General features: G+C 43.6%; 1 protein-coding gene across 3 annotated transcripts in view; it reads right to left on the reverse strand.

Annotated features, from left to right (window-relative positions):
• LOC124031690 (fibulin-2-like) overlaps positions 1 to 21,461 on the reverse strand; it is a 49,572-nt gene extending 28,111 nt beyond the window's left edge. For 2 of the 3 annotated variants that reach the window (XM_046343257.1, XM_046343255.1), the window contains exons 1-2: positions 21,351 to 21,414; positions 15,869 to 17,388 (exon numbers count right to left, since the gene is read on the reverse strand). In XM_046343257.1, coding sequence (XP_046199213.1) covers positions 15,869 to 17,255 — 1,387 coding nt within the window. In that variant the 5' untranslated portion in view covers positions 17,256 to 17,388; positions 21,351 to 21,414. Of the gene's footprint in view, positions 1 to 15,868; positions 17,389 to 21,350 lie in introns of all 3 variants that reach the window. The other variant, XM_046343256.1, reaches the window with a different exon arrangement.
• Between the last annotated feature and the right edge of the window lie 263 nt (positions 21,462 to 21,724).

Here is a 21,724-nt window from a genome sequence, read left to right on the forward strand (position 1 = left end):
TGCTCTCTTTCTCACTCAGAACTGGTTGGTACACGTGAACATGCTCCATCCAGGTAAGCTATATTGGGATGATCGTATGCACATGTGTGAGCGAATAAGCCAACATGTTACATAAGCTAAGCAGATACATTGGAGCCATGCTGTTTACACCTTTGACATCACAGTCAGAGATGACTCCATCTTGTAAATAAAATACATCACCCTGTCCTAGTTGCACTGCTTGGTCTGTCCATCAAAAGCTGTCCATGACATAACAGGGAAGAGGGGGTCCTCCCCCCCCATATGACTCCACTTCCATGGACAGCATGTTGAAGAAGACAGTGAATCGACAGCTATTTATCCTAATCTCACTGACTGTGAGACTGATAGTAGAACAGATAGCAGGACATGTGTGATCCATCCATCTCTCTGAAGTCTGAACTCTTGACTGGGCTGTGGTTTGTGGACAGGAGACCTGAGGGCCATCCAGACTACACTGTCTTTGATACATCAGAAAAGCAGAACTTAATATTTGGTACAGAAACCTTTGTTTGCAATTACAGAGATCATACATTTCCTGTAGTTCTTGACCAGGTTTGTACACACTGCAGCAGGGATTTTGGCCCACTCCTCCATACAGACCTTCTCCAGATCCTTCAGGTTTCGGGGCTGTCGCTGGGCAATACGGACTTTCAGCTACCTTCAAAGATGTTCTATTGGGTTCAGGTCTGGAGACTGGCTAGGCCACTCCAGGATCTTGAGATGCTTCTTACGGAGCCACTCCTTAGTTGCCCTGGCTGTGTGTTTCGGGTCGTTGTCATGCTGGAAGACCCAGCCACGACCCATCTTCAATGCTCTTACTGAGGGAAGGACGTTGTTGGCCAAGATCTCGTAATACATGGCCCCATCCATTCTCCCCTCAATACGGTGCAGTCGTCCTGTCCCCTTTGCAGAAAAGCTTCCCCGAAGAATGATGTTTCCACCTCCATGCTTCACAGTTGGGATGGTGTTCTTGGGGTTGTACTCATCCTCCAAACACGGCGAGTGGAGTTTAGACCAAAAAGCTCTATTTTTGACTCATTAGACCACATGACCTTCTCCCATTCCTCCTCTGGATCATCCAGATGGTCATTGGCAAACTTCAGACGGGCCTGGACATGCGCTGGCTTGAGCAGGGGGACCTTGCGTGCGCTGCAGGATTTTAATCCATGACGGCGTAGTGTGTTACTAATGGTTTTCTTTGAGACTGTGGTCCCAGCTCTCTTCAGGTCATTGACCAGGTCCTGCCGTGTAGTTCTGGGCTGATCCCTCGCCTTCCTCATGATCATTGATGCCCCACGAGATGAGATCTTGCATGGAGCCCCAGACCGAGGGTTATTGACCGTCATCTTGAACTTCTTCCATTTTCTAATAATTGCGCCAACGGTTGTTGCCTTCTCACCAAGCTGCTTGCCTATTGTCCTGTAGCCCATCCCAGCCTTGTGCAGGTCTACAATTTTATCCCTGATGTCCTTACACAGCTCTCTGGTCTTGGCCATTGTGGAGAGGTTGGAGTCTGTTTGATTGAGTGTGTGGACAGGTGTCTTTTATACAGGTAACGAGTTCAAACAGGTGCAGTTAATACAGGTAATGAGTGGAGAACAGGAGGGCTTCTTAAAAAAAACGAACTGGTCTGTGAGAGCCGAAATTCTTACTAGTTGGTAGGTGATCAAATACTTATGTCATGCAATAAAATGCAAATTAATTACTTATAAATCATACGTGATTTTCTGGATTTTTGTTTTAGATTCCGTCTCTCACAGTTGAAGTGTACCTATGATAAAAAATGACAGACCTCTACATGCTTTGTAAGTAGGAAAACCTGCAAAATCGGCAGTGTATCAAATACTTGTTCTCCCCACTGTATATAAGGAGTCTGGTTTAGGGTCTGGTTGGGGATGCTTTACTTACAATTATGTAAAATATTTATGTGAAAAATGTAAATAAATACAACTAATTTGATTTATGTTGAAACAGACTAAAATAGATAGAGCTGTTGAATGTGATTATTTCCCTACATGTAGAGTAATGGTAAGATATGCAGCACACCCTCACCAGACCTATAATTTACTCTAAATCGAGGAGCCATTTCTTGTTGGTGTTCTTTGGGTAATATCTCACAGCCCGCCATCACAAGTCAACAGCCAGGAAATGATCTACTACCATGCCTTTACAAACCCATCCAAATCCAGATTTTGCATTTTGTGGACAACATAACACCAAATACCATGGGACAAAAATTGTCCAATTGCTCATGTTTGGATTTGCAAGCTGCAGTTAAAACAGTCTAATGTTACTATATAGAAAGAAAAATGTTTTTTTTCCAAAAGGTACAGTATTAGTGTTTCCTTTTCATTATTGCCTTTATGCTAACAGTGCCCCCTTTTCATTGCAATACTGAAGATTACATGTATATTTCATAATACGCTTACAAACCCAATTAGTTATACTGCAATAACTTTATTATTATAAAGCGTGTGCGCACACACACTCAAGAGGGTTGCATTTCGGGGGGCTGTCCATCTGTGGTCACACAGGTAAACCTCTAATCTTATTAGGCCCATTGTAAATGTTTTACTGCCAAATCATAACACATCGATGAAGAATAATAAAGCATATCATCTAATCTTTAGCCATGAGAACAGATTTATGGTTGGTTGGAAATAGCTGGTCATTGGTCTTGACTGCAGCTGTTATTCAGTTGTAATGTATAACCAATCTCATGCTTTTTATAGATCTTGTTGACGATCTGGTTTCTGCATTTAGCCTTGTCGTCTTAGTATTTTTAATTATAAGTGGTTTTGTAGATCCGTTTGCCGGTTTATGGCAAGGATATGTTGCAATAATCAGATATGCCTTAATTCCTGGAAATGACCTGGAAATCCCCCTAGATTGGATAGAGAGTCAACCACCTGCAAGCCCATCCTGACAGTAGTGGTAGAGATGAACCCTGATGTGGCCAGGTCTGGAATTCCCACTCCTTTTATCCTCACCAAAATTACATATCTGCCTAGTTCACTCCCAGATGCTACAGTATGCGTTTTGGGACAGTACATGTTGCTTTTTTAAAATTCTCTTTTTTAACCACATTTTTGGTTGTTGGGGGTTTACAGGTACAATATCAATTTCAATTCATGTATTCGGTTTATATAACATGTACCCGTGGGCTGCCACGCAAAAGAAAAACAAAAGTAAGAAAGACAGAGAAATGATCATATTGATCAAACCGGATTTTGTAATAGTAAAATTGGTATATAAAGAAAAAGAAACAAAAAGGAGGTGGGCCTACACCCCCAACTCCCCATCCCATTCCCCCCAACCCCACATATCTTAGTCCAACCACCTGCATCTAAGCATTTAACTGCAGGGAACTACCACATCCTATGAAGGAATGTGCCTACCTGATTTAGGCGACACAGTGAACAGTTGGGAGTTGAGGCCAATTTCATTGTAAAACTTTTCCTTGGTGTTAAATACAGTCTGTGAACAAACTTAAAATGTATAGTTTAATGGCTTGTAATTATGAGATGCAAAGTTCATATTTCTCCATATTATGTTCCAGTGAAAGGGTCAGCTACCTGTTCTTTATGGTCTGTGGACCATACTTTATTAATGGCTAGCTCATAATGTGAGCTTTCCAAAAGTTGTTTATATATTATAGAGATCAGTCCTTTTGGGAGCCCAGATAATTTTCTCGTTGTGGTGTTCAGTCGTTGGGTTTCCCAAGGGACTCCATAGGCCAGCATAGGTGACCTAAGTTGTAAATATAAGAAAAAGGAGTTGCCTGGTAATGTGTATGTGTCCTTCAAATCTTGGAATGTTCTTAAACCATTACTGTCCATGATATAGGCAAGGATACGGGTTCCTCATTTGGACCATTGGGGGGGGTGCAAAAGGCATTATTGCAACCCTCCAGATCGTACGGCATTATTGTGAAGTAATGGAGTATGAGTCATTTTGATTTCCAGTTACATCGTTTTTCAATTATGCGCGAAATAGAAATTGTGTGAACAATAATACAACCAAGGCATAGTTGACATTGTTTAAGGCATATATCAGTGAAGACGACCTCTTCCAGGGCAATAGGATACACCATATTTCTCTGTATAGGCCAGGGGGCAGAATAATCATGTCTAAACCAATTTAAGATGGGGCAAAATGCTAGTTTCTGGAAATACAATTGGTACGCATAGTCCTCCTACGTCTTTCCCTCTTAGCAAGTTTGTTAATGTTATGCGGGATCGATTACCTTGCCATATACAAATGTAAACCACACTATTAATTTTATCCCAACAGCCAGAAGGGGGAGATATGGGAAGCATTGAACTACCGTAATTTAGCCGTTGCAATATATTCATTTTGACAAAATATATTCTGCTGGTTAAAGCAACTGGGATGTTAGTCAATCTACTGAGGTCAAATTGAATTGATTTGAGCATTCTGTTAAAGTTTCTAGCAATGGAGCCTCCCGAGTGACACAGCGGTCTAAGACACTGCTTCGCAGTGCTTGAAGCGTCGCTACAGACGTGGATTCGATCCCAGGCTGTGTTGCAGGCAGTCGCAATTGGGAGACCCATGAGGCAGCGCACAATTGTCCAGGTTTGGCCGGCCGGGATTTCCTTGTCCCATCGTGCTCTAGCACCTCCTTGTGGCGGGCTGGGTGCATGCACACTGACTTCGGTCGCCAGTTGGATGGTGTTACCGCCGACACTTTGGTGCGGCTGGCTTCCGGGTTAAGAAAGCAGTGCGGCTTGGCAGGGTTGTGTTTCGGAGGACACATGGCCCTCGACCTTTGCCTCTCCCGAGTCAGTATGGGAGTTACAGAGATTGGACAAGACTGTATAATAGCAATTGGCTAAAAATAAATATGTACAGTGTCTTTGGAAAGTATTCAGACCGTTGACTTTTGTCATATTTTGTTAGGTTACAGCCTTATTAGAAAATGTATTAAAATAGTTGTTTTTCCCTCATCAATCTACCCACAATACCCTATAATGACAAAGCAAAAACAGGTGTTTAGAAATGTTTGCAAATGTATTAAAAAAAACAATTTAAATATTACATTTGCATAAGTATCTTACATAATATTACATTTGCATCAGACTCTTTACTCAGTACTTTGTTGAAGCATCTTTGTCAGCAAATCCAGCATTGAGTCTTCTTGGGAATGACGCTAAAAGCTTGGCACATCTGCATTTAGGGAGTTTCTTCCATTCCTCTCAGCAGATCCTCTCAAGCTCTGTCAGGTTGGATGCGGAGCGTTGCCGCACAGCTATTTTCATGTCTCTCCAGAGATGTTCGATCGGGTTCAAGTCTGGGCTCTAGCTGGGCCACTCAAGGACATTCAGAGACTTGTCCCGAGCCAGTCCTGCGTTGTCTTCGCTGTGTGCTTAGGGTCGTTGTCCTGTTGGAAAGTGAACCTTCGCCCCAGTCTGAGGTCCTGAGTGCTCTGGAGCAGGTTTTCATCAAGGATATCTCTGTAGTTTGCTTCTATATTATTATTTCTATAAACCTGTTTTCACATTGTCAATATTGTGTACAGATTGCTGAGGATTTGTATTTATTTAATCCATTTAGAATAAGGTTGTAATTTAAGAAAATGTGGAAAAAGTCAAGGGGTCTGAATACTTTCTGAAGGCACTGTATATAACAAAATAACCAAATAATAGCCATTTTTTAGGTAAAACGTTTCTTGCAATGGTTTTATCTGAGTAAGAAAATATATATACTCCTAAATATTTAATATGGGAAACAATTGGGATTCCATAAGTAGAGATGGAGTCGTCGTTCAGGGTCTTGAGAGGCAGTGGGTCAGATTTGGTTAGGATTCATTTTATAACTTGAGACGAAGTTGAATTTATCTATGATCTTCAATGTGTTTGGGAGCGATTGAGATACATTGTCTAGATGTAGTCAAATAGTGTCTGGGTATAATGAGATTAGGGAAATTGGTGTTATTTTGTTCGATTGACGAATTGCCTGAGCCAGGGGTTTCATGGATAATAAAAATAGCAAAGGAGAATATTGGCTCACCTCATCTACTACTTCTTGTGATTCTGAACAGAGCAGATACTGCCTGTTATAACAATGTCTGAGGGATTTGGCATATACAGTCAAGTCCATAAATATTTGGACATTGACCAAGTTATTATTATTTTAGTTGTCTACCACAGCATATTGGAGTTGAAATTAAACAATTAATATGATTTGAGCGTATTTACATCCAAATCAGGTGAACGGTGTAGGAATTACAGCACTTCATATATACGTGCCTCCCCCCTTTTTAAAGGGACCAAAAGTAATTGGACAATTGTCTGTTCAGCTGTTCCATGATCAGGTGTGTTTTATTCCCTCAATAGTTAATTTACAAGTAAGCAGATAAAAGGTCTAAAGTTGATTTCAAGTGTGGCATTTGCATTTGGAATCGGTTGCTGTTAACCCTCAATATGAAGTCCAAAGATCTGTCACTGCCAGTGAAGCAGGCCATCATTAGGCTGAAAAATCAAAACAAATCCTTCAGAGAGATGGCAAAAACATTAGGTGTTGGCAAATCAACTTTTTGGTACATTAGTAACAAGAAAGAACACACTGGTGAGCTCAGGAACACCAAAAGGCCCTGAAGACCACAGAAAACAACTGTGGTGGATGACAGAATAATTATTTCCCTGGTGAAGAAAACCCCTTTTCACAACAGTTGTCCAGATCAAGAACACCCTCCAGGAGGTAGGGGTAGCTATGTCAAAGTAAAGAGAAGACTTCACCAGAGTAAATACAGAGGGTTTACCACAAGATGTAAACAGGAAAACCACAACTAAAAAAGCCTGTACAGTTCTGGAACAACATCCTATGGACAGATGAGACAAAGATCAACTTGTACCAGAATGATGGGAAGAGAAGAGTATGGAGAATGGAAGGAACTGCTCACCATCCAAAGCATACCACCTCATCTGTGAAGCTTGGTGGAGGTGGTGTTATGGCGTGGGCATGTATGGCTGCCAATGGAACTGGTTCCCTTGTATTTATTGGCAATGTGACTGCTGACCAAAGGAGCAAGATGAATTCTGTGTTTAGGGCTATATTATCTGCTCAGATTCAGCCAAATGCTTCAAAACTCATTGGATGGTGCTCACAGAAATGTGGGCAATGACCTGAAGCATAGTGCGAAAGCAAACCAATATTTTTTATGGCAAAGAAGTGGAATGTTCTGCAATGGCCAAGTCCATCACCTGACATGAATCCAATTGAGCATGCATTTTACTTGCTGAAAGCAAATCTGAAGGCAAAATGCCCCCAAGAACAAGCAGGAACTTAAGACAGCTGCAGTAAAGGTCTGGCAGAGCATCACCAGGGAAGAAACCCAGCAGCTGGTGATGTCTATGGGTTCCAGACTTCAGGCAAAGAATTTGCAACCAAATATTAAAACTCACAATTTAATTTATGATTACGTTAGTTTGTCCAATTACTTTTGAGCCCCTAAAATTGGAGAGAAAATGGTTGCAATTCCTACATGGTTCATACAATACTTTTGACAAAGATCTTAAATTAAAGTCTACACTTAAAGCACATCTTGATTGTTTCCTTTCAAATCCATTGTGGTGGCGTACAGAGGCAAAATTATGCAAATTGTGTTACTGTCCAAATACTTATGGACCTGACTGTAGTATTTTAATCATATAAATAACATTGGAGCCACTAACATTGGAGCCACAGTTCCAAGACATACCAATGATATGACCATTCTAGTCTATCAAAAGCTTTTTCTGCACCGAGAGCTAAAACAGCCCAAGGAGCTGTTGTTTCTGATGAAGCATGTAAGATATGTAATAGTCAATGGTTATCCGAGGATAAAAGTTTTTGAACAAAGCCTATTTAATCCGTGTGGAACAATTTGGGTAACTAAGTCTCGAGACGTGACAACATTTTGTAAAAGAGATGAATATGTGTTTATCACAAAAAAGTGAAAACACTGGGTGGCATCTTTACCCTTTTTTAATGAAAGCGGAATTAGTGCTGTATTCACATCTCTCAAAAATGAACCTACGGGGGCCTCCCGTGTGGCACAGTGGTCTAAGACACTGCATCGCAGTGCTAGTTGTGCCACTAGAGATCCTGGAATGAGTCCAGGCTATGTCGCAGGCGACCGGGAGACCCATGGGGCAGCACACAATTGGCCCAGCGTCGTCTGGGTTAGGGTAGAGTTTGGTCTGTCCTCCGACACATTGGTCCAGCTGACTTCCGTGTCAAATCTGGTGGTCCCAGCGCGCACGACCCACGTGGAGTTCCAGGTCTCCGGTAGCCTCTGGAACTGCCGATCTGCAGCCAACAAGGCAGAGTTCATCTCAGCCTATGCCTCCCTCCAGTCCCTCGACTTCTTGGCACTGACAGAAACATGGATCACCACAGATAACACTGCTACTCCTACTGCTCTCTCTTCGTCCGCCCACGTGTTCTCGCACACCCCGAGAGCTTCTGGTCAGCGGGGTGGTGGCATCGGGATCCTGATCTCTCCCAAGTGGTCATTCTCTCTTTCTCCCCTTACCCATCTGTCTATCGCCTCCTTTGAATTTCATGCTGTCACAGTTACCAGCCCTTTCAAGCTTAACATCCTTATCATTTATCGCCCTCCAGGTCCCCTCGGAGAGTTCATCAATGAGCTTGATGCCTTGATAAGCTCCTTTCCTGAGGACGGCTCACCTCTCACAGTTCTGGGCGACTTTAACCTCCCCACGTCTACCTTTGACTCATTCCTCTCTGCCTCCTTCTTTCCACTCCTCTCCTCTTTTGACCTCACCCTCTCACCTTCCCCCCCTACTCACAAGGCAGGCAATACGCTCGACCTCATCTTTACTAGATGCTGTTTTTCCACTAACCTCATTGCAACTCCCCTCCAAGTCTCCGACCACTACCTTGTATCCTTTTCCCTCTCGCTCTCATCCAACACTTCCCACACTGCCCCTACTCGGATGGTATCGCGCCGTCCCAACCTTCGCTCTCTCTCCCCCGCTACTCTCTCCTCTTCCATCCTATCATCTCTTCCCTCTGCTCAAACCTTCTCCAACCTATCTCCTGATTCTGCCTCCTCAACCCTCCTCTCCTCCCTTTCTGCATCCTTTGACTCTCTATGTCCCCTATCTTCCAGGCCGGCTCGGTCCTCCCCTCCCGCTCCGTGGCTTGACAACTCATTGCGAGCTCACAGAACAGGGCTCCGAGCAGCCGAGCGGAAATGGAGGAAAACTCGCCTCCCTGCGGACCTGGCATCCTTTCACTCCCTCCTCTCTACATTTTCCTCCTCTGTCTCTGCTGCTAAAGCCACTTTCTACCACTCTAAATTCCAAGCATCTGCCTCTAACCCTAGGAAGCTCTTTGCCACCTTCTCCTCCCTCCTGAATCCTCCTCCCCCTCCCCCCCATCCTCCCTCTCTGCAGATGACTTCGTCAACCATTTTGAAAAGAAGGTCGACGACATCCGATCCTCGTTTGCTAAGTCAAACGACACCGCTGGTTCTGCTCACACTGCCCTACCCTGTGCTCTGACCTCTTTCTCCCCTCTCTCTCCAGATGAAATCTCGCGTCTTGTGACGGCCGGCCGCCCAACAACCTGCCCGCTTGACCCTATCCCCTCCTCTCTTCTCCAGACCATTTCCGGAGACCTTCTCCCTTACCTCACCTCGCTCATCAACTTATCCCTGACCGCTGGCTACGTCCCTTCCGTCTTCAAGAGAGCGAGAGTTGCACCCCTTCTGAAAAAACCTACACTCGATCCCTCCGATGTCAACAACTACAGACCAGTATCCCTTCTTTCTTTTCTCTCCAAAACTCTTGAACGTGCCGTCCTTGGTCAGCTCTCCCGCTATCTCTCTCAGAATGACCTTCTTGATCCAAATCAGTCAGGTTTCAAGACTAGTCATTCAACTGAGACTGCTCTTCTCTGTATCACGGAGGCGCTCCGCACCGCTAAAGCTAACTCTCTCTCCTCTGCTCTCATCCTTCTAGACCTATCGGCTGCCTTCGATACTGTGAACCATCAGATCCTCCTCTCCACCCTCTCCGAGTTGGGCATCTCCGGCGTGGCCCACGCTTGGATTGCGTCCTACCTGACAGGTCGCTCCTACCAGGTGGCGTGGCGAGAATCTGTCTCCTCACCATGCGCTCTCACCACTGGTGTCCCCCAGGGCTCTGTTCTAGGCCCTCTCCTATTCTCGCTATACACCAAGTCACTTGGCTCCGTCATAACCTCACATGGTCTCTCCTATCATTGCTATGCAGACGACACACAATTAATCTTCTCCTTTCCCCCTTCTGATGACCAGGTGGCGAATCGCATCTCTGCATGTCTGGCAGACATATCAGTGTGGATGACGGATCACCACCTCAAGCTGAACTTCGGCAAGACGGAGCTGCTCTTCCTCCCGGGGAAGGACTGCCCGTTCCATGATCTCGCCATCACGGTTGACAACTCCATTGTGTCCTCCTCCCAGAGCGCTAAGAACCTTGGCGTGATCCTGGACAACACCCTGTCGTTCTCAACTAACATCAAGGCGGTGGCCCGTTCCTGTAGGTTCATGCTCTACAACATCCGCAGAGTACGACCCTGCCTCACACAGGAAGCGGCGCAGGTCCTAATCCAGGCACTTGTCATCTCCCGTCTGGATTACTGCAACTCGCTGTTGGCTGGGCTCCCTGCCTGTGCCATTAAACCCCTACAACTCATCCAGAACGCTGCAGCCCGTCTAGTGTTCAACCTTCCCAAGTTCTCTCACGTCACCCCGCTCCTCCGCTCTCTCCACTGGCTTCCAGTTGAAGCTCGCATCCGCTACAAGACCATGGTGCTTGCCTACGGAGCTGTGAGGGGAACGGCACCTCAGTACCTCCAGGCTCTGATCAGGCCCTACACCCAAATAAGGGCACTGCGTTCATCCACCTCTGGCCTGCTCGCCTCCCTACCACTGAGGAAGTACAGTTCCCGCTCAGCCCAGTCAAAACTGTTCGCTGCTCTGGCTCCCCAATGGTGGAACAAACTCCCTCACGACGCCAGGACAGCGGAGTCAATCACCACCTTCCGGAGACACCTGAAACCCCACCTCTTTAAGGAATACCTAGGATAGGATAAAGTAATCCTTCTCACCCCCCCCCCTTAAAATATGTAGATGCACTATTGTAAAGTGGCTGTTCCACTGGATGTCATAAGGTGAATGCACCAATTTGTAAGTCGCTCTGGATAAGAGCGTCTGCTAAATGACTTAAATGTAAATGTCAAGAAGCAGTGCAACTTGGCTGGGTCGTGTTTCGGAGGATGCACGGATTCTTGACCATTGCAGCAATGGGACAAGACTGTAACCACCAATTGGATACCACAAAAAAGGGTAAAAAGCAGTTGTGTTAATCATTTTGAGTAATAGTGGACTGGTTGAGAGAAGAGGAGTTCTTAATTCTTTGTCTGGCTTGGTGTGGATTAACAATCATAGGTGTATAGTTCTTTATAGTAGCGGGAGAATCTTTGATTGATTCATTTGGGTTCTGACAGTAGTTTCTGCACAGCTTGTTGGCCAGTTAAAGATTGGGATGATTACCATGGAAGTAATGGTTGAGTCTATAACTTGATGGATGGCAAATTCTGCTCTCTGTCTTACCAATGTTCTCTCTTGACTTTGAAAAGAGCAATAGCTACCTGATCTGACAAAAAGTGTTGAGAACGCTCTAACGCAGTTAAGAACATTTCCAATTTGGATATCTTCTTTAACTGTGATTAATTCAACTCAGATTCAAATGTATTTGCATAATTTTTTAAATATGCAAGTAACATACTGATTTTGAGTATCTTATGCATCATTGTGATTATACCTTTAGTTTTTATTTGGGGCTGATGGAAAAGCAGACAGCTTGTACAAAATGGTTCTTCATTCTACGTGCGTCCTTACGGAGCAAGTGTGTTTCTTGGAGCATTGTTATGTCAATATGGTTTCTTGCTAGAATATCAAGGCAGCTGGAACACTTGATAGGATGATTTAGGCCTTTCAAATTCCAAGAGAGAATGTTATATCAATGATATCATTGTTATCTTTAGCTCATGGATGTGTAACTAAAAGCAGAACCTTTTATTAAGCAGTATATGTTTTGGGTCTTTAAGACATTGAAACATATAAATAAAGTTAAACATAAAACAAGCAACCATTTTCAGACCATTACAGTTTAGTTAGTAGATGTGATGTGTTAGCGTGAATAATGAAGAAAACTATCAAATATAATCTTAAAAAATAGGCTAAATATAACAGATATGCAAGCCTGACCACCATATTTGAAGAAATGTCAAGTAGAAAGGTTGTAGGAGCAATAGTTATTGATCCATTATCCTCATTATTATTAGTAAAATGGCTTAAATTACCTTAAACATAACCAGACCCTCAATATGTATTAAGCATTTAAGTGCTCTATACAATGTACAAAAATAAATAGGGTATGTGGATTAAGCGCAGTCTATAATCTACATCTCACAATACTTAATTGTGGCCTGTAGGCCGAGTCCTCCCTGGGAAATATATTTTGTCGCCTAAACGGAGGGGGACAGACATCAACATTAACTGAATTGAGTGGACTGGCCTTCTCGGACTGGCCATCTATCCAACACAGAATAAATACAAATATTAGGGGAATAGCTTCCAATTTAAATTGACATATTTAGCCCTTAAGGATGCAATGTGCTGTAGCCCCACAAGGAAGCAGCCCCAATCTGTATACACTTCGATATATTGTCCGTTGTTCATTAATTGGTATGGTGTCTGTCATTATTGGCTAAATGTCTTGGACCATAAATAATGTAATAATAGCCAAGTCCAATGTGCAGTAATAATAATAACAGCAACAATAATAGTGTTCCTTTTACCCAATTGAGGGGGTGTCCTTATCATTGTCTTGTGCTGAGTTCACCATCATAACCATAGGCTAGGCTGTATGATTGTGTGTGGAAGCCTACCTGAATACTGAGCCAGTGTTGCCTGACACAAATACTGAGGGTGACAATTACAGCAAAGTGGCCACTGAAAATGATAGTTTTGCACGAAAGTCCAAAATGGACTTGAACTTTTGTACACATCTAACATTTTCCCATGCCTGTTTAACAGATCAATCCCAAAATGGCTTCAGCTTGGTTGAGTAGGGTAAGTGGGTTCCCTAATGAGCAGGAGGAGTGAGTGTGAAGGTGTAGTCTAGCTGAGCTCCATTGATTACTGGTTGGATTGGGAGGCCCAGTGCATTGTGGGAGAAGAGTAATCAAAGCGGGTCACGAGGGAGCAATGAGTATCGTCTGGCAATCAGGCCACAACAGAGGTCGCATTCATCACTTCCATATTATGCCCTTTTCAAGTACAACCCCCCCCCCAAGACATCCTACACCACCACGACCATGACGACCACGGAGTGTCTAGAAATTCCCATACCGTGTAGTTGGTAGAGGGAGGGACGTAGCCCAGACTCTAGATGGAGCAGGGTAGTTATCGACTAACAGAAAGAAAAATAATTTACCTTGGACCGCTTTCCAATAGAAACCAGGCCTGTTTATGTGTAGTGAACATTTTGTGTTTTCGCAGTGCATGCTTTCTCCTTTCCTCTCCGAATGACTCTGGCATGCTGCCCTAATGGGGGTTGATAACAGGCATAACTCAGGGACCTTATCGATTGAGTCTCTTCCTGTCCTTAAGGATGTCACCATGCTGGACCCTCTTTCCCTTCACCCAGTGACCATGACTTCTGACCCTTAACAATATCAGCTTGACCCAGGGGGCTGGACAGTAGCCAGGCTAGTCATCTTTGTCTCCACTGCCCCTGGGAATGAGCTGCTCCAAATGGGACAGAGATACTCAGAGTCTGCTGGACAGACATTTACGTGAATGAACTTCGACTCTGTCAACCTACTCTGCAACAGCAACAGTAATCTACCCTTTCATTCTTGGATCATACCCTAATATTCAGATATGCAGCGTTGAAAACAGCTGAGGGCATCTGTCACAACAAATATATGTGTCGCACTGCATCCAAGGCAAGCTGGGGGATATTAACTCATAGGCACTTACAAGACATACTGGAGAAGTTGACTTTGGCCTTGCCTTTAGAAACAAAATCGTGTGTATGGTAAACACCAATGCCAATAATGACCTGACATATTTCAATCTTCTCGCTCTTGTGAATCCTTGCTGCATGGAATGTACGTGATAGGCATCTCTCATGCTAACTCCCAAAGAAACACCCCATACAGCTAATACATACACTATACATTCCTATACATTCCTATACATTCCTATGGAGGCCAAGTGCTGAAAGCAGAAGAAAATCCCAACAGGTCTCAACAGTTATAGTATAGTAAAGAAGGGTGGCTAGTCAAAGCTGGGAAAATCCACAGTTGACTGTCACACACTACCTACTTACAGGATAGTGCAAGAGTCTGAATTCCTAGAGCTCTGACCTAGTTTGTACTGTAATTCAGTAGCTGTGGCAGTGCTAAAATCAGAAGGAGATCATTACATGTTAGTGCAGTACACTGAAATCCTATTATGTGTAATCCATAGTAGTACTGTAGATATTATGAAAGGTAAACCCGTAAACCCTATTGGAATCTCAAGAACTGATTGAGGATTTTTTCTTCCAGTGGGAAACCTAGATTTCATGAGAAGATGATGCAACATATTGGAGGCCCCTTACAGTGGTCATACACAAATCACAGGTATTACCTATGAATATGTGTTACAAACAACCCCAATCTCAAAGCAGAGATGGGTTCTCTATTATAGAGAACCCAACTGGTGGCCCGCTGGCCTCAATCTTGTTGATGATCCCTGCTCTATGAATACTGTACTCTCTTAACCCATCCTCCAAACATTTAGCTAGTCTCTTCATGATCTGTTCTCCATCTCAGAAGCTCCTCTCGATGTACAATATTTATGCCTTGGGGAGGGCTGCTAATGCTGGGCCTACTGATGATTGTACGCGAGAGACACTGCTACAGAATCTACAGAAGCTGAGTGGGTGGCAGGTAGCCTATCTGTTAGAGCGTTGGCCCAGTAACCGAAGGACGCTGGTTTAAATACCTGAGGTGACTATGCAAAAATTTGCTGATGTGCCCTTAACCTAATTTGCTCCAGGGGCACTGTACTGCTACGGCTGACCCTGTAAAACAACACATTTCACTGCAGCTATCTGATATACACTTTAAAAATATAAAAACATTTGGTGTTCAGGAGGCTACTGGGAAGAGGGAAGACCTGATGAAGACGCCACAAGGAGGATGTCACATTACTGTATTCTGTCTGTCACTTTGGGTTTGAATTAACGCAAACATGGAAACAATCCCTGAATTCTCCAGATGACTCGATTGTAGTCCTTTATTGCGGGGTTATCCTAAAGAATTTCTATTTGATAAAATGAACTTGAACTTTCTAGAAAAGTGGAAGGCTCACTGTCTAGAGACCGTATGCTTTCCGTGACGCCTAGTTTTTACTGGACCAGTGTCGGCTCGCAGCTACTATAGACTGATTAAGAATGTCATAGGATGTAAGCGAAGGAGGGCAGTACATCATCTGAGGTTCTAGTTCTTACACTGGGCTACTGTATTCACAGGCACACATTTATAAACCATTACATTGGATGAATGTGGTTCCTATCTTTTAATGAACAACAAAAAAATGCATATGAAAGAACTGCTTTTACGTATGGCCTTTAACAAGGTCTCAGAGGACATTGTAGGAAATTTACTTACCCTAAATACAAGTACAGTAATTATAAAAAATGAATACAAAAATATCAGCAGCACACTATTAATTTAGACTGTGGACTGGTAGAGTGGCCATATATTGCTGACTTACCCTCAGTGTTTCGAGACTGTTCGTTTGGACCCTGGTAGTTGAAGAGGACCTGGGACTGTCTCCTGGCTGCCTGGTCTCCTTCCTCCCTCATGACAGGAGCTCTGCTGGTCGGGCTGAACTTCACTGCGAGAAAGTCCTGGTCAAGTTTACTCTGGGGCTTTGTGGGCTCCTCACGCTGCTCCTCAAGATGCTCCTCAAGGTCCTTCTCATGGTGCCACCCGTAGCTTTGGGATGAACGACTGCCATCATGGTAACTGTTTTGGTTGTCTCTGTGGCGGCCAGTGTGTCTCACTCCCTTGTCACTATTGACAGTTTGTGTGATGTCTTTCGAAGTGTCACTCTTCATCACTAAGTCACCATCTCTGTGATGTCTGCTGTCCTGGTCAACAACTTCCTGTTGATGTCTGTGGCTCTCTGAGGTAACTTCCTGTTTAGTTGTTGTTGTTGAGGTTGTTGACTCCCCCTGGGCCTTTGAGGTGGTCTGGTCCATGTGATGTGGATCCGCGGTAACAGTCACCTCTTCTCTTGTCTCCTGATCATATGTTCCCAGTCTCTCTCTCAGCTCCTGCTTCAGGTCATTAAAGATCTCATAAGTAGGAAAGCTTGTCTCAGCATAGGATGGTGACACTGTGGTCGATTCTGTTGGCTGGACCAGGTCTTGTGGTATAGTAGATGAGGAGTCAGGCAGTGTGTAGTCATAATCCTTATCTTCATCCAGGACAGGTGGGTCCTCTTTGTAAAGAGGTAGGGTGTTACCGGGGGCAAGTGGGTCTAATGGGCTTGTCTGTTTATTGTCATGCGGTTTGCTGAGGTCTCTCAGAGAGATGTTTTTCTGTCTGGTTGTTGCTAACATGGGCTTCTTAATGTCACGCGGGTCGCAGTCAGGGATAGGAGAACACATCAGGCTCCCGCCATCGTTAGGACAGTGACACACCTGACACGGGTCCATCTGGAAGGAGTGACCCGCTTCATACTTCAGGTTGCCTCGGACACAACCGATGCTCTCACACTGCGGACACCCATCCGCAGGTTCCACGACAGTGATGCAGTTGGGAGGGATCTGGGGACATGGGATGAAATGGCACCCGATCCTCCCGCCTCCCTGTGGACAAGAACATTCTGTGCTTCCGAAATCCACAAAGTAAGATTCTCCCTCTGGAACTTTCCCATTCCGGAAGCCTGCGTGGATGCAGTCATAGTACTGATAACCTTCACATGAGCATCCTATTTTAACGCAGGTGGCACAGCAAGCGTCCTTCTGCAAAACCTCCTCAATACAGTTGTCCAACACTGGACAATCCACGCCTGTACAGTCCCTTTGGCTTAGACAGGTGCCCAGGCACAACAGGAGCACACATTGACACAGCATCAGTTTTTCTTGGTTCATTTTTCAAAAGTCCCAGAGCCCAAGAACAATTGTTGAAAATGGAATTTGATGATTACTATTGTCCACAGTCTTCTGCAGTCGACCTGGAGTGAGAATGATGTTGAAGGTTTGATTTCAAATGGCCTCCTTTAACCTGTGAGAATGAAAGACAAATAACATGACATTACTGTTATGTCAACTTACTGTAGTGACAGAACCACAAGATCATCACCAAGTTCATCACCAAGTTGTCTGTCATTGAACTAGGTCCCACCAGTCTCCACTGTTTCAAATCAAATCAAATTTTATTTGTCACATACACATGGTTAGCAGATGTTAGTGCGAGTGTAGCGAAATGCTTGCGCTTCTAGTTCCGACAATGCAGTAATAACCAACAAGTAATCTAGCTAACAATTCCAAAACTACTACCTTATAGACACAAGTGTAAGGGGATAAAGAATATGTACATAAAGATATATGAATGAGTGATGGTACAGAGCGGCATAGGCAAGATACAGTAGATGGTATTGAGTGCAGTATATACATATGAGATGAGTATGAAAAACAAAGTGGCATAGTTAGAGTGGCTAGTGATACATGTATTACATAAGGATGCAGTAGATGATAGAGTACAGTATATACGTATACATATGAGATGAATAATGTAGGGTATGTAAACATTATATTAGGTAGCATTGTTTAAAGTGGCTAGTGATATATTTTACATCATTTCCCATCAATTCCCATTATTAAAGTGGCTGGAGTTGAGTCAGTGTGTTGGCAGCAGCCACTCAATGTTAGTGGTGGCTGTTTAACAGTCTGATGGCCTTGAGATTGAAAAACAGCTTCTGTCTCTCGGTCCCAGCTTTGATGCACCTGTACTGACCTCGCCTTCTGGATGATAGCGGGGTGAACAGGCAGTGGCTCGGGTGGTCGCTGTCCTTGATGATCTTTATGGCCTTCCTGTGACATCGGGTGGTGTAGGTGTCCTGGAGGGCAGGTAGTTTGCCCCCGGTGATGCGTTGTGCAGACCTCACTACCCTCTGGAGAGCCTTACGGTTGTGGGCGGAGCAGTTGCGGTGATACAGCCCGACAGGATGCTCTCGATTGTGCATCTGTAGAAGTTTGTGAGTGCTTTTGATGACAAGCCGAATTTCTTCAGCCTCCTGAGGTTGAAGAGGCGCTGCTGCGCCTTCTTCACGATGCTGTCTGTGTGGGTGGACCAATTCAGTTTGTCTGTGATGTGTACGCCGAGGAACTTAAAAAACTTACTACCCTCTCCACTACTGTTCCATCGATGTGGATGGGGGGGTTCCCTCTGCTGTTTCCTGAAGTCCACAATCATCTCCTTAGTTTTGTTGACGTTGAGTGTGAGGTTATTTTCCTGACACCACACTCCGAGGGCCCTCACCTGCTCCCTGTAGGCCGTCTCGTCGTTGTTGGTAATCAAGCCTACCACTGTTGTGTCGTCCGCAAACTTGATGATTGAGTTGGAGGCGTGCGTGGCCACGCAGTAGTGGGTGAACAGGGAGTACAGGAGAGGGCTCTTAAACTAGCTATCATTACTGTCATTAAGCCTATAATAAAATTGACCATTGGGCTAATGTATGTTTTTCCATGCCCATTCTATGGTCACAGGACAGCTCGTGATGCATACTGTGGTTTGCATCACATTGGTATGGAAATGTGGCTACAGGTAACGCCGGATAGGGAGAAATATGGACAACCCTAGACAAACCGTCCAAAGTTAGAAAATAAAAGACACTGTACTTGACAGCTCCTACACACAGAATAACACAGATAAGAGAGGACGAAGCTCATGCACTAAAGTAGGCTTAATGTGGTTGCTAGTGTCAGATATTTTCCAAATCTGCAATTCAAAATGTGTCCTTTCTAAGAAGTACGTTCTGTAACTTTTAATAAGATGAATTTCTTATAATACTGTACGGAGACTGAACAATCTTTCCAGTGATCCATATCCAGCCAATTCTAAACTTGTGTGTGTGATCCAAGTCAGTGATGGGACTACAAATCAGAGAATATATTGAAAACCAGGTGTTTTCTATTTCACTTTTCCTGTTTTTCCCCCCAACTGTTCGTGTGCTTGATCCAGTCCTAAGAAACACTGTAACGTTTCAATCAAAGAAATCTGTTGGTACGATTCTACAAGTCATTTTCAAAATGCATTCCAGTTCTAAGTGAAACATGATGTGTATAAAACAAATATTAGATCCATTCCTAACATTTGACTAATCTTTAACACCGAGCTTAACCCAGTTGAGGAATATGAACAGTGTTAGACTCAAAAGACACACACATAGCACAACAGCCCAGACTCATTGCCCCCATAATGCTTAGAAACAGCTTGCTGGTGCATGGATTCCAACATATGGTGGAGCAGTTTGAGAGGGCAAAAGTCACCCAGTGTTGACATGGTATATTTTCCTCAATAGACACCCTTCGCGCTCATGTGTACGTTGGTTGTATGGAGAAGCCTGCACTGACACGTCTTTAAACTCCCAGCAGCAACTCATAACTCTACATACAGTCCCTCTGTTTTCTATATCAACATATTCAAAATGCTATAATCCTGCCATAGGATGTCCTGGTTCCATGACTATATTTTAATGAGAATGTTGAGTTTATTAACCTGCATATATAGAGTTATGGTGTACTGCTCTGTGTTGAGGAATCCTATTATCTTGGCGCAAATTTGCCCTTCAGTGCTGATTATGTAGGGGACTGTGCACTTCCTTTCAGTGGGGATTCTATCACTAACACAACCCCTGTGTCAAAGTCAACCATCCACAGGTTATGGCAGTCACAGCCAACTGCAGAGGTTTTCTAAATGAAATATTACAATCCCCCCCTTCCAAATTCAACGTTTCTTCAAATGATACGTTTTTGAGAGCCATTAGACATCCCAACTGGAAGTAAAAAACATTGGTTCTGGCTACTTCTCGCACATCTGGGGCTACGTCTCTCTCACTTCATCATACCCAGACCACAGAATGAGAAGGACTGCAAGCACAGACGAATGCACCACTTAGACAGTCAATGATGGCTTTGTATGCAGCGGGTAAGGAATCATTTTAACAGGTCTCACAGTCTTGACTGGCATGTGCCCCACTGGTTTGGTGTTTTAATGATGTTGAATTCAGCACATGGCATGCAACGACATGGTATGATGTACTGCATCAAAGGCTGAGGCTCAGAGTTCCTATGTCTGCCACAGCTGACAGTGAGATTCAAAAAAGAAAGTTGGGGCTGGGCAAATCAAACTAATTGTATAAACATGTGTCACTCACTCACAACCACTATCAGAATCTGTGATAAGAAGATAAAGTGAATGGAAGACGCATCTATGTAAATGAAACAAACAAATATGTAAATGAAACAAATGATAGTTTTTTTCTATCAGCTACAAAAATGTCCAAAGTTTTCCAGACAATGTTTGTGTACATGGTTTGCTCATGTACCTCTCCTAGTACCAAGGAGTTTGAGCCAGGATACAGAAAACATTGTTGTCATGTGATTTAACAGGAAAATGTTTGTCTTCGCGTATTTAAATACTATATTTTCCAAATGGTGTAAAGATTTAATGATATCATACAAGATAATGTCAGTCTATCTGCTAGGCTGCGAATAATGACTTGAATGTAATAAAGTCAGTAGCCTGAGGTTTGATAAGGTGCACAAACTCACATAGAGCCAAATCACTTTTAACAAATACTACTGTTTACATTTTGTCATTACATACAAATGGACATAAGCAATAGACTTCAGGGTTGAGAATACTCCATAATTTGATATTGGAAACCGGACTTAAATACATTTTTCTCTCTGTGTTTTAACAATAAACGTTAAGTGTGAAAGTGAAATAGGCATAATTTAATAGAGGATAAATAAAATCCTGAAATGTTATTAGTTATGTGGAGAATTAAATGTCAATATAACCTGCCATGCACATAACTGATGGGTAGAAATGTTGGAAAGGAAAACCATATATTTTTTACACGTTACATGCAGTCTCTTATAAAGGTTAGCACATAAACACATTCTCACAAACAAGCGTGCAAAAGGCAGTGAGGCAGTGATTGAAAAGTTTCTCTTTACCTTACGTCTCAGTTCTGTCAGTGTGCGACCGGTATCTTGTATGCTGGCCCAAAGTTAGCTGAGCACATTCTGAAGAGAAGGGGGATGTGCAAGCGCTCTCTGAAAACTGAGAGAGGATAGGGGCGGAACAAAAACGTTGCCCTCCGAATACCTCAGTAAATGACTTATGAGGTCAGGAATACTTTTGAGCCTCTATTTCATGAAGCTGCTGATTCACGTTTGAACGAATTCCAAATTGCTTCAATCTGTGTATCTAGCTGCTGTTTTACGTTATTGAAATAGGCTGCTTGCTGTCACATTACAATATTAGTCTTTGCACTTGGGTTTATTTGATGAATGCAGTCATTTCCCCATTTACATTGTCATTATTGTGA

Source organism: Oncorhynchus gorbuscha, linkage group LG03 (assembly GCF_021184085.1).
Source record: "Oncorhynchus gorbuscha isolate QuinsamMale2020 ecotype Even-year linkage group LG03, OgorEven_v1.0, whole genome shotgun sequence".
Taxonomy (NCBI): domain Eukaryota; kingdom Metazoa; phylum Chordata; class Actinopteri; order Salmoniformes; family Salmonidae; genus Oncorhynchus; species Oncorhynchus gorbuscha.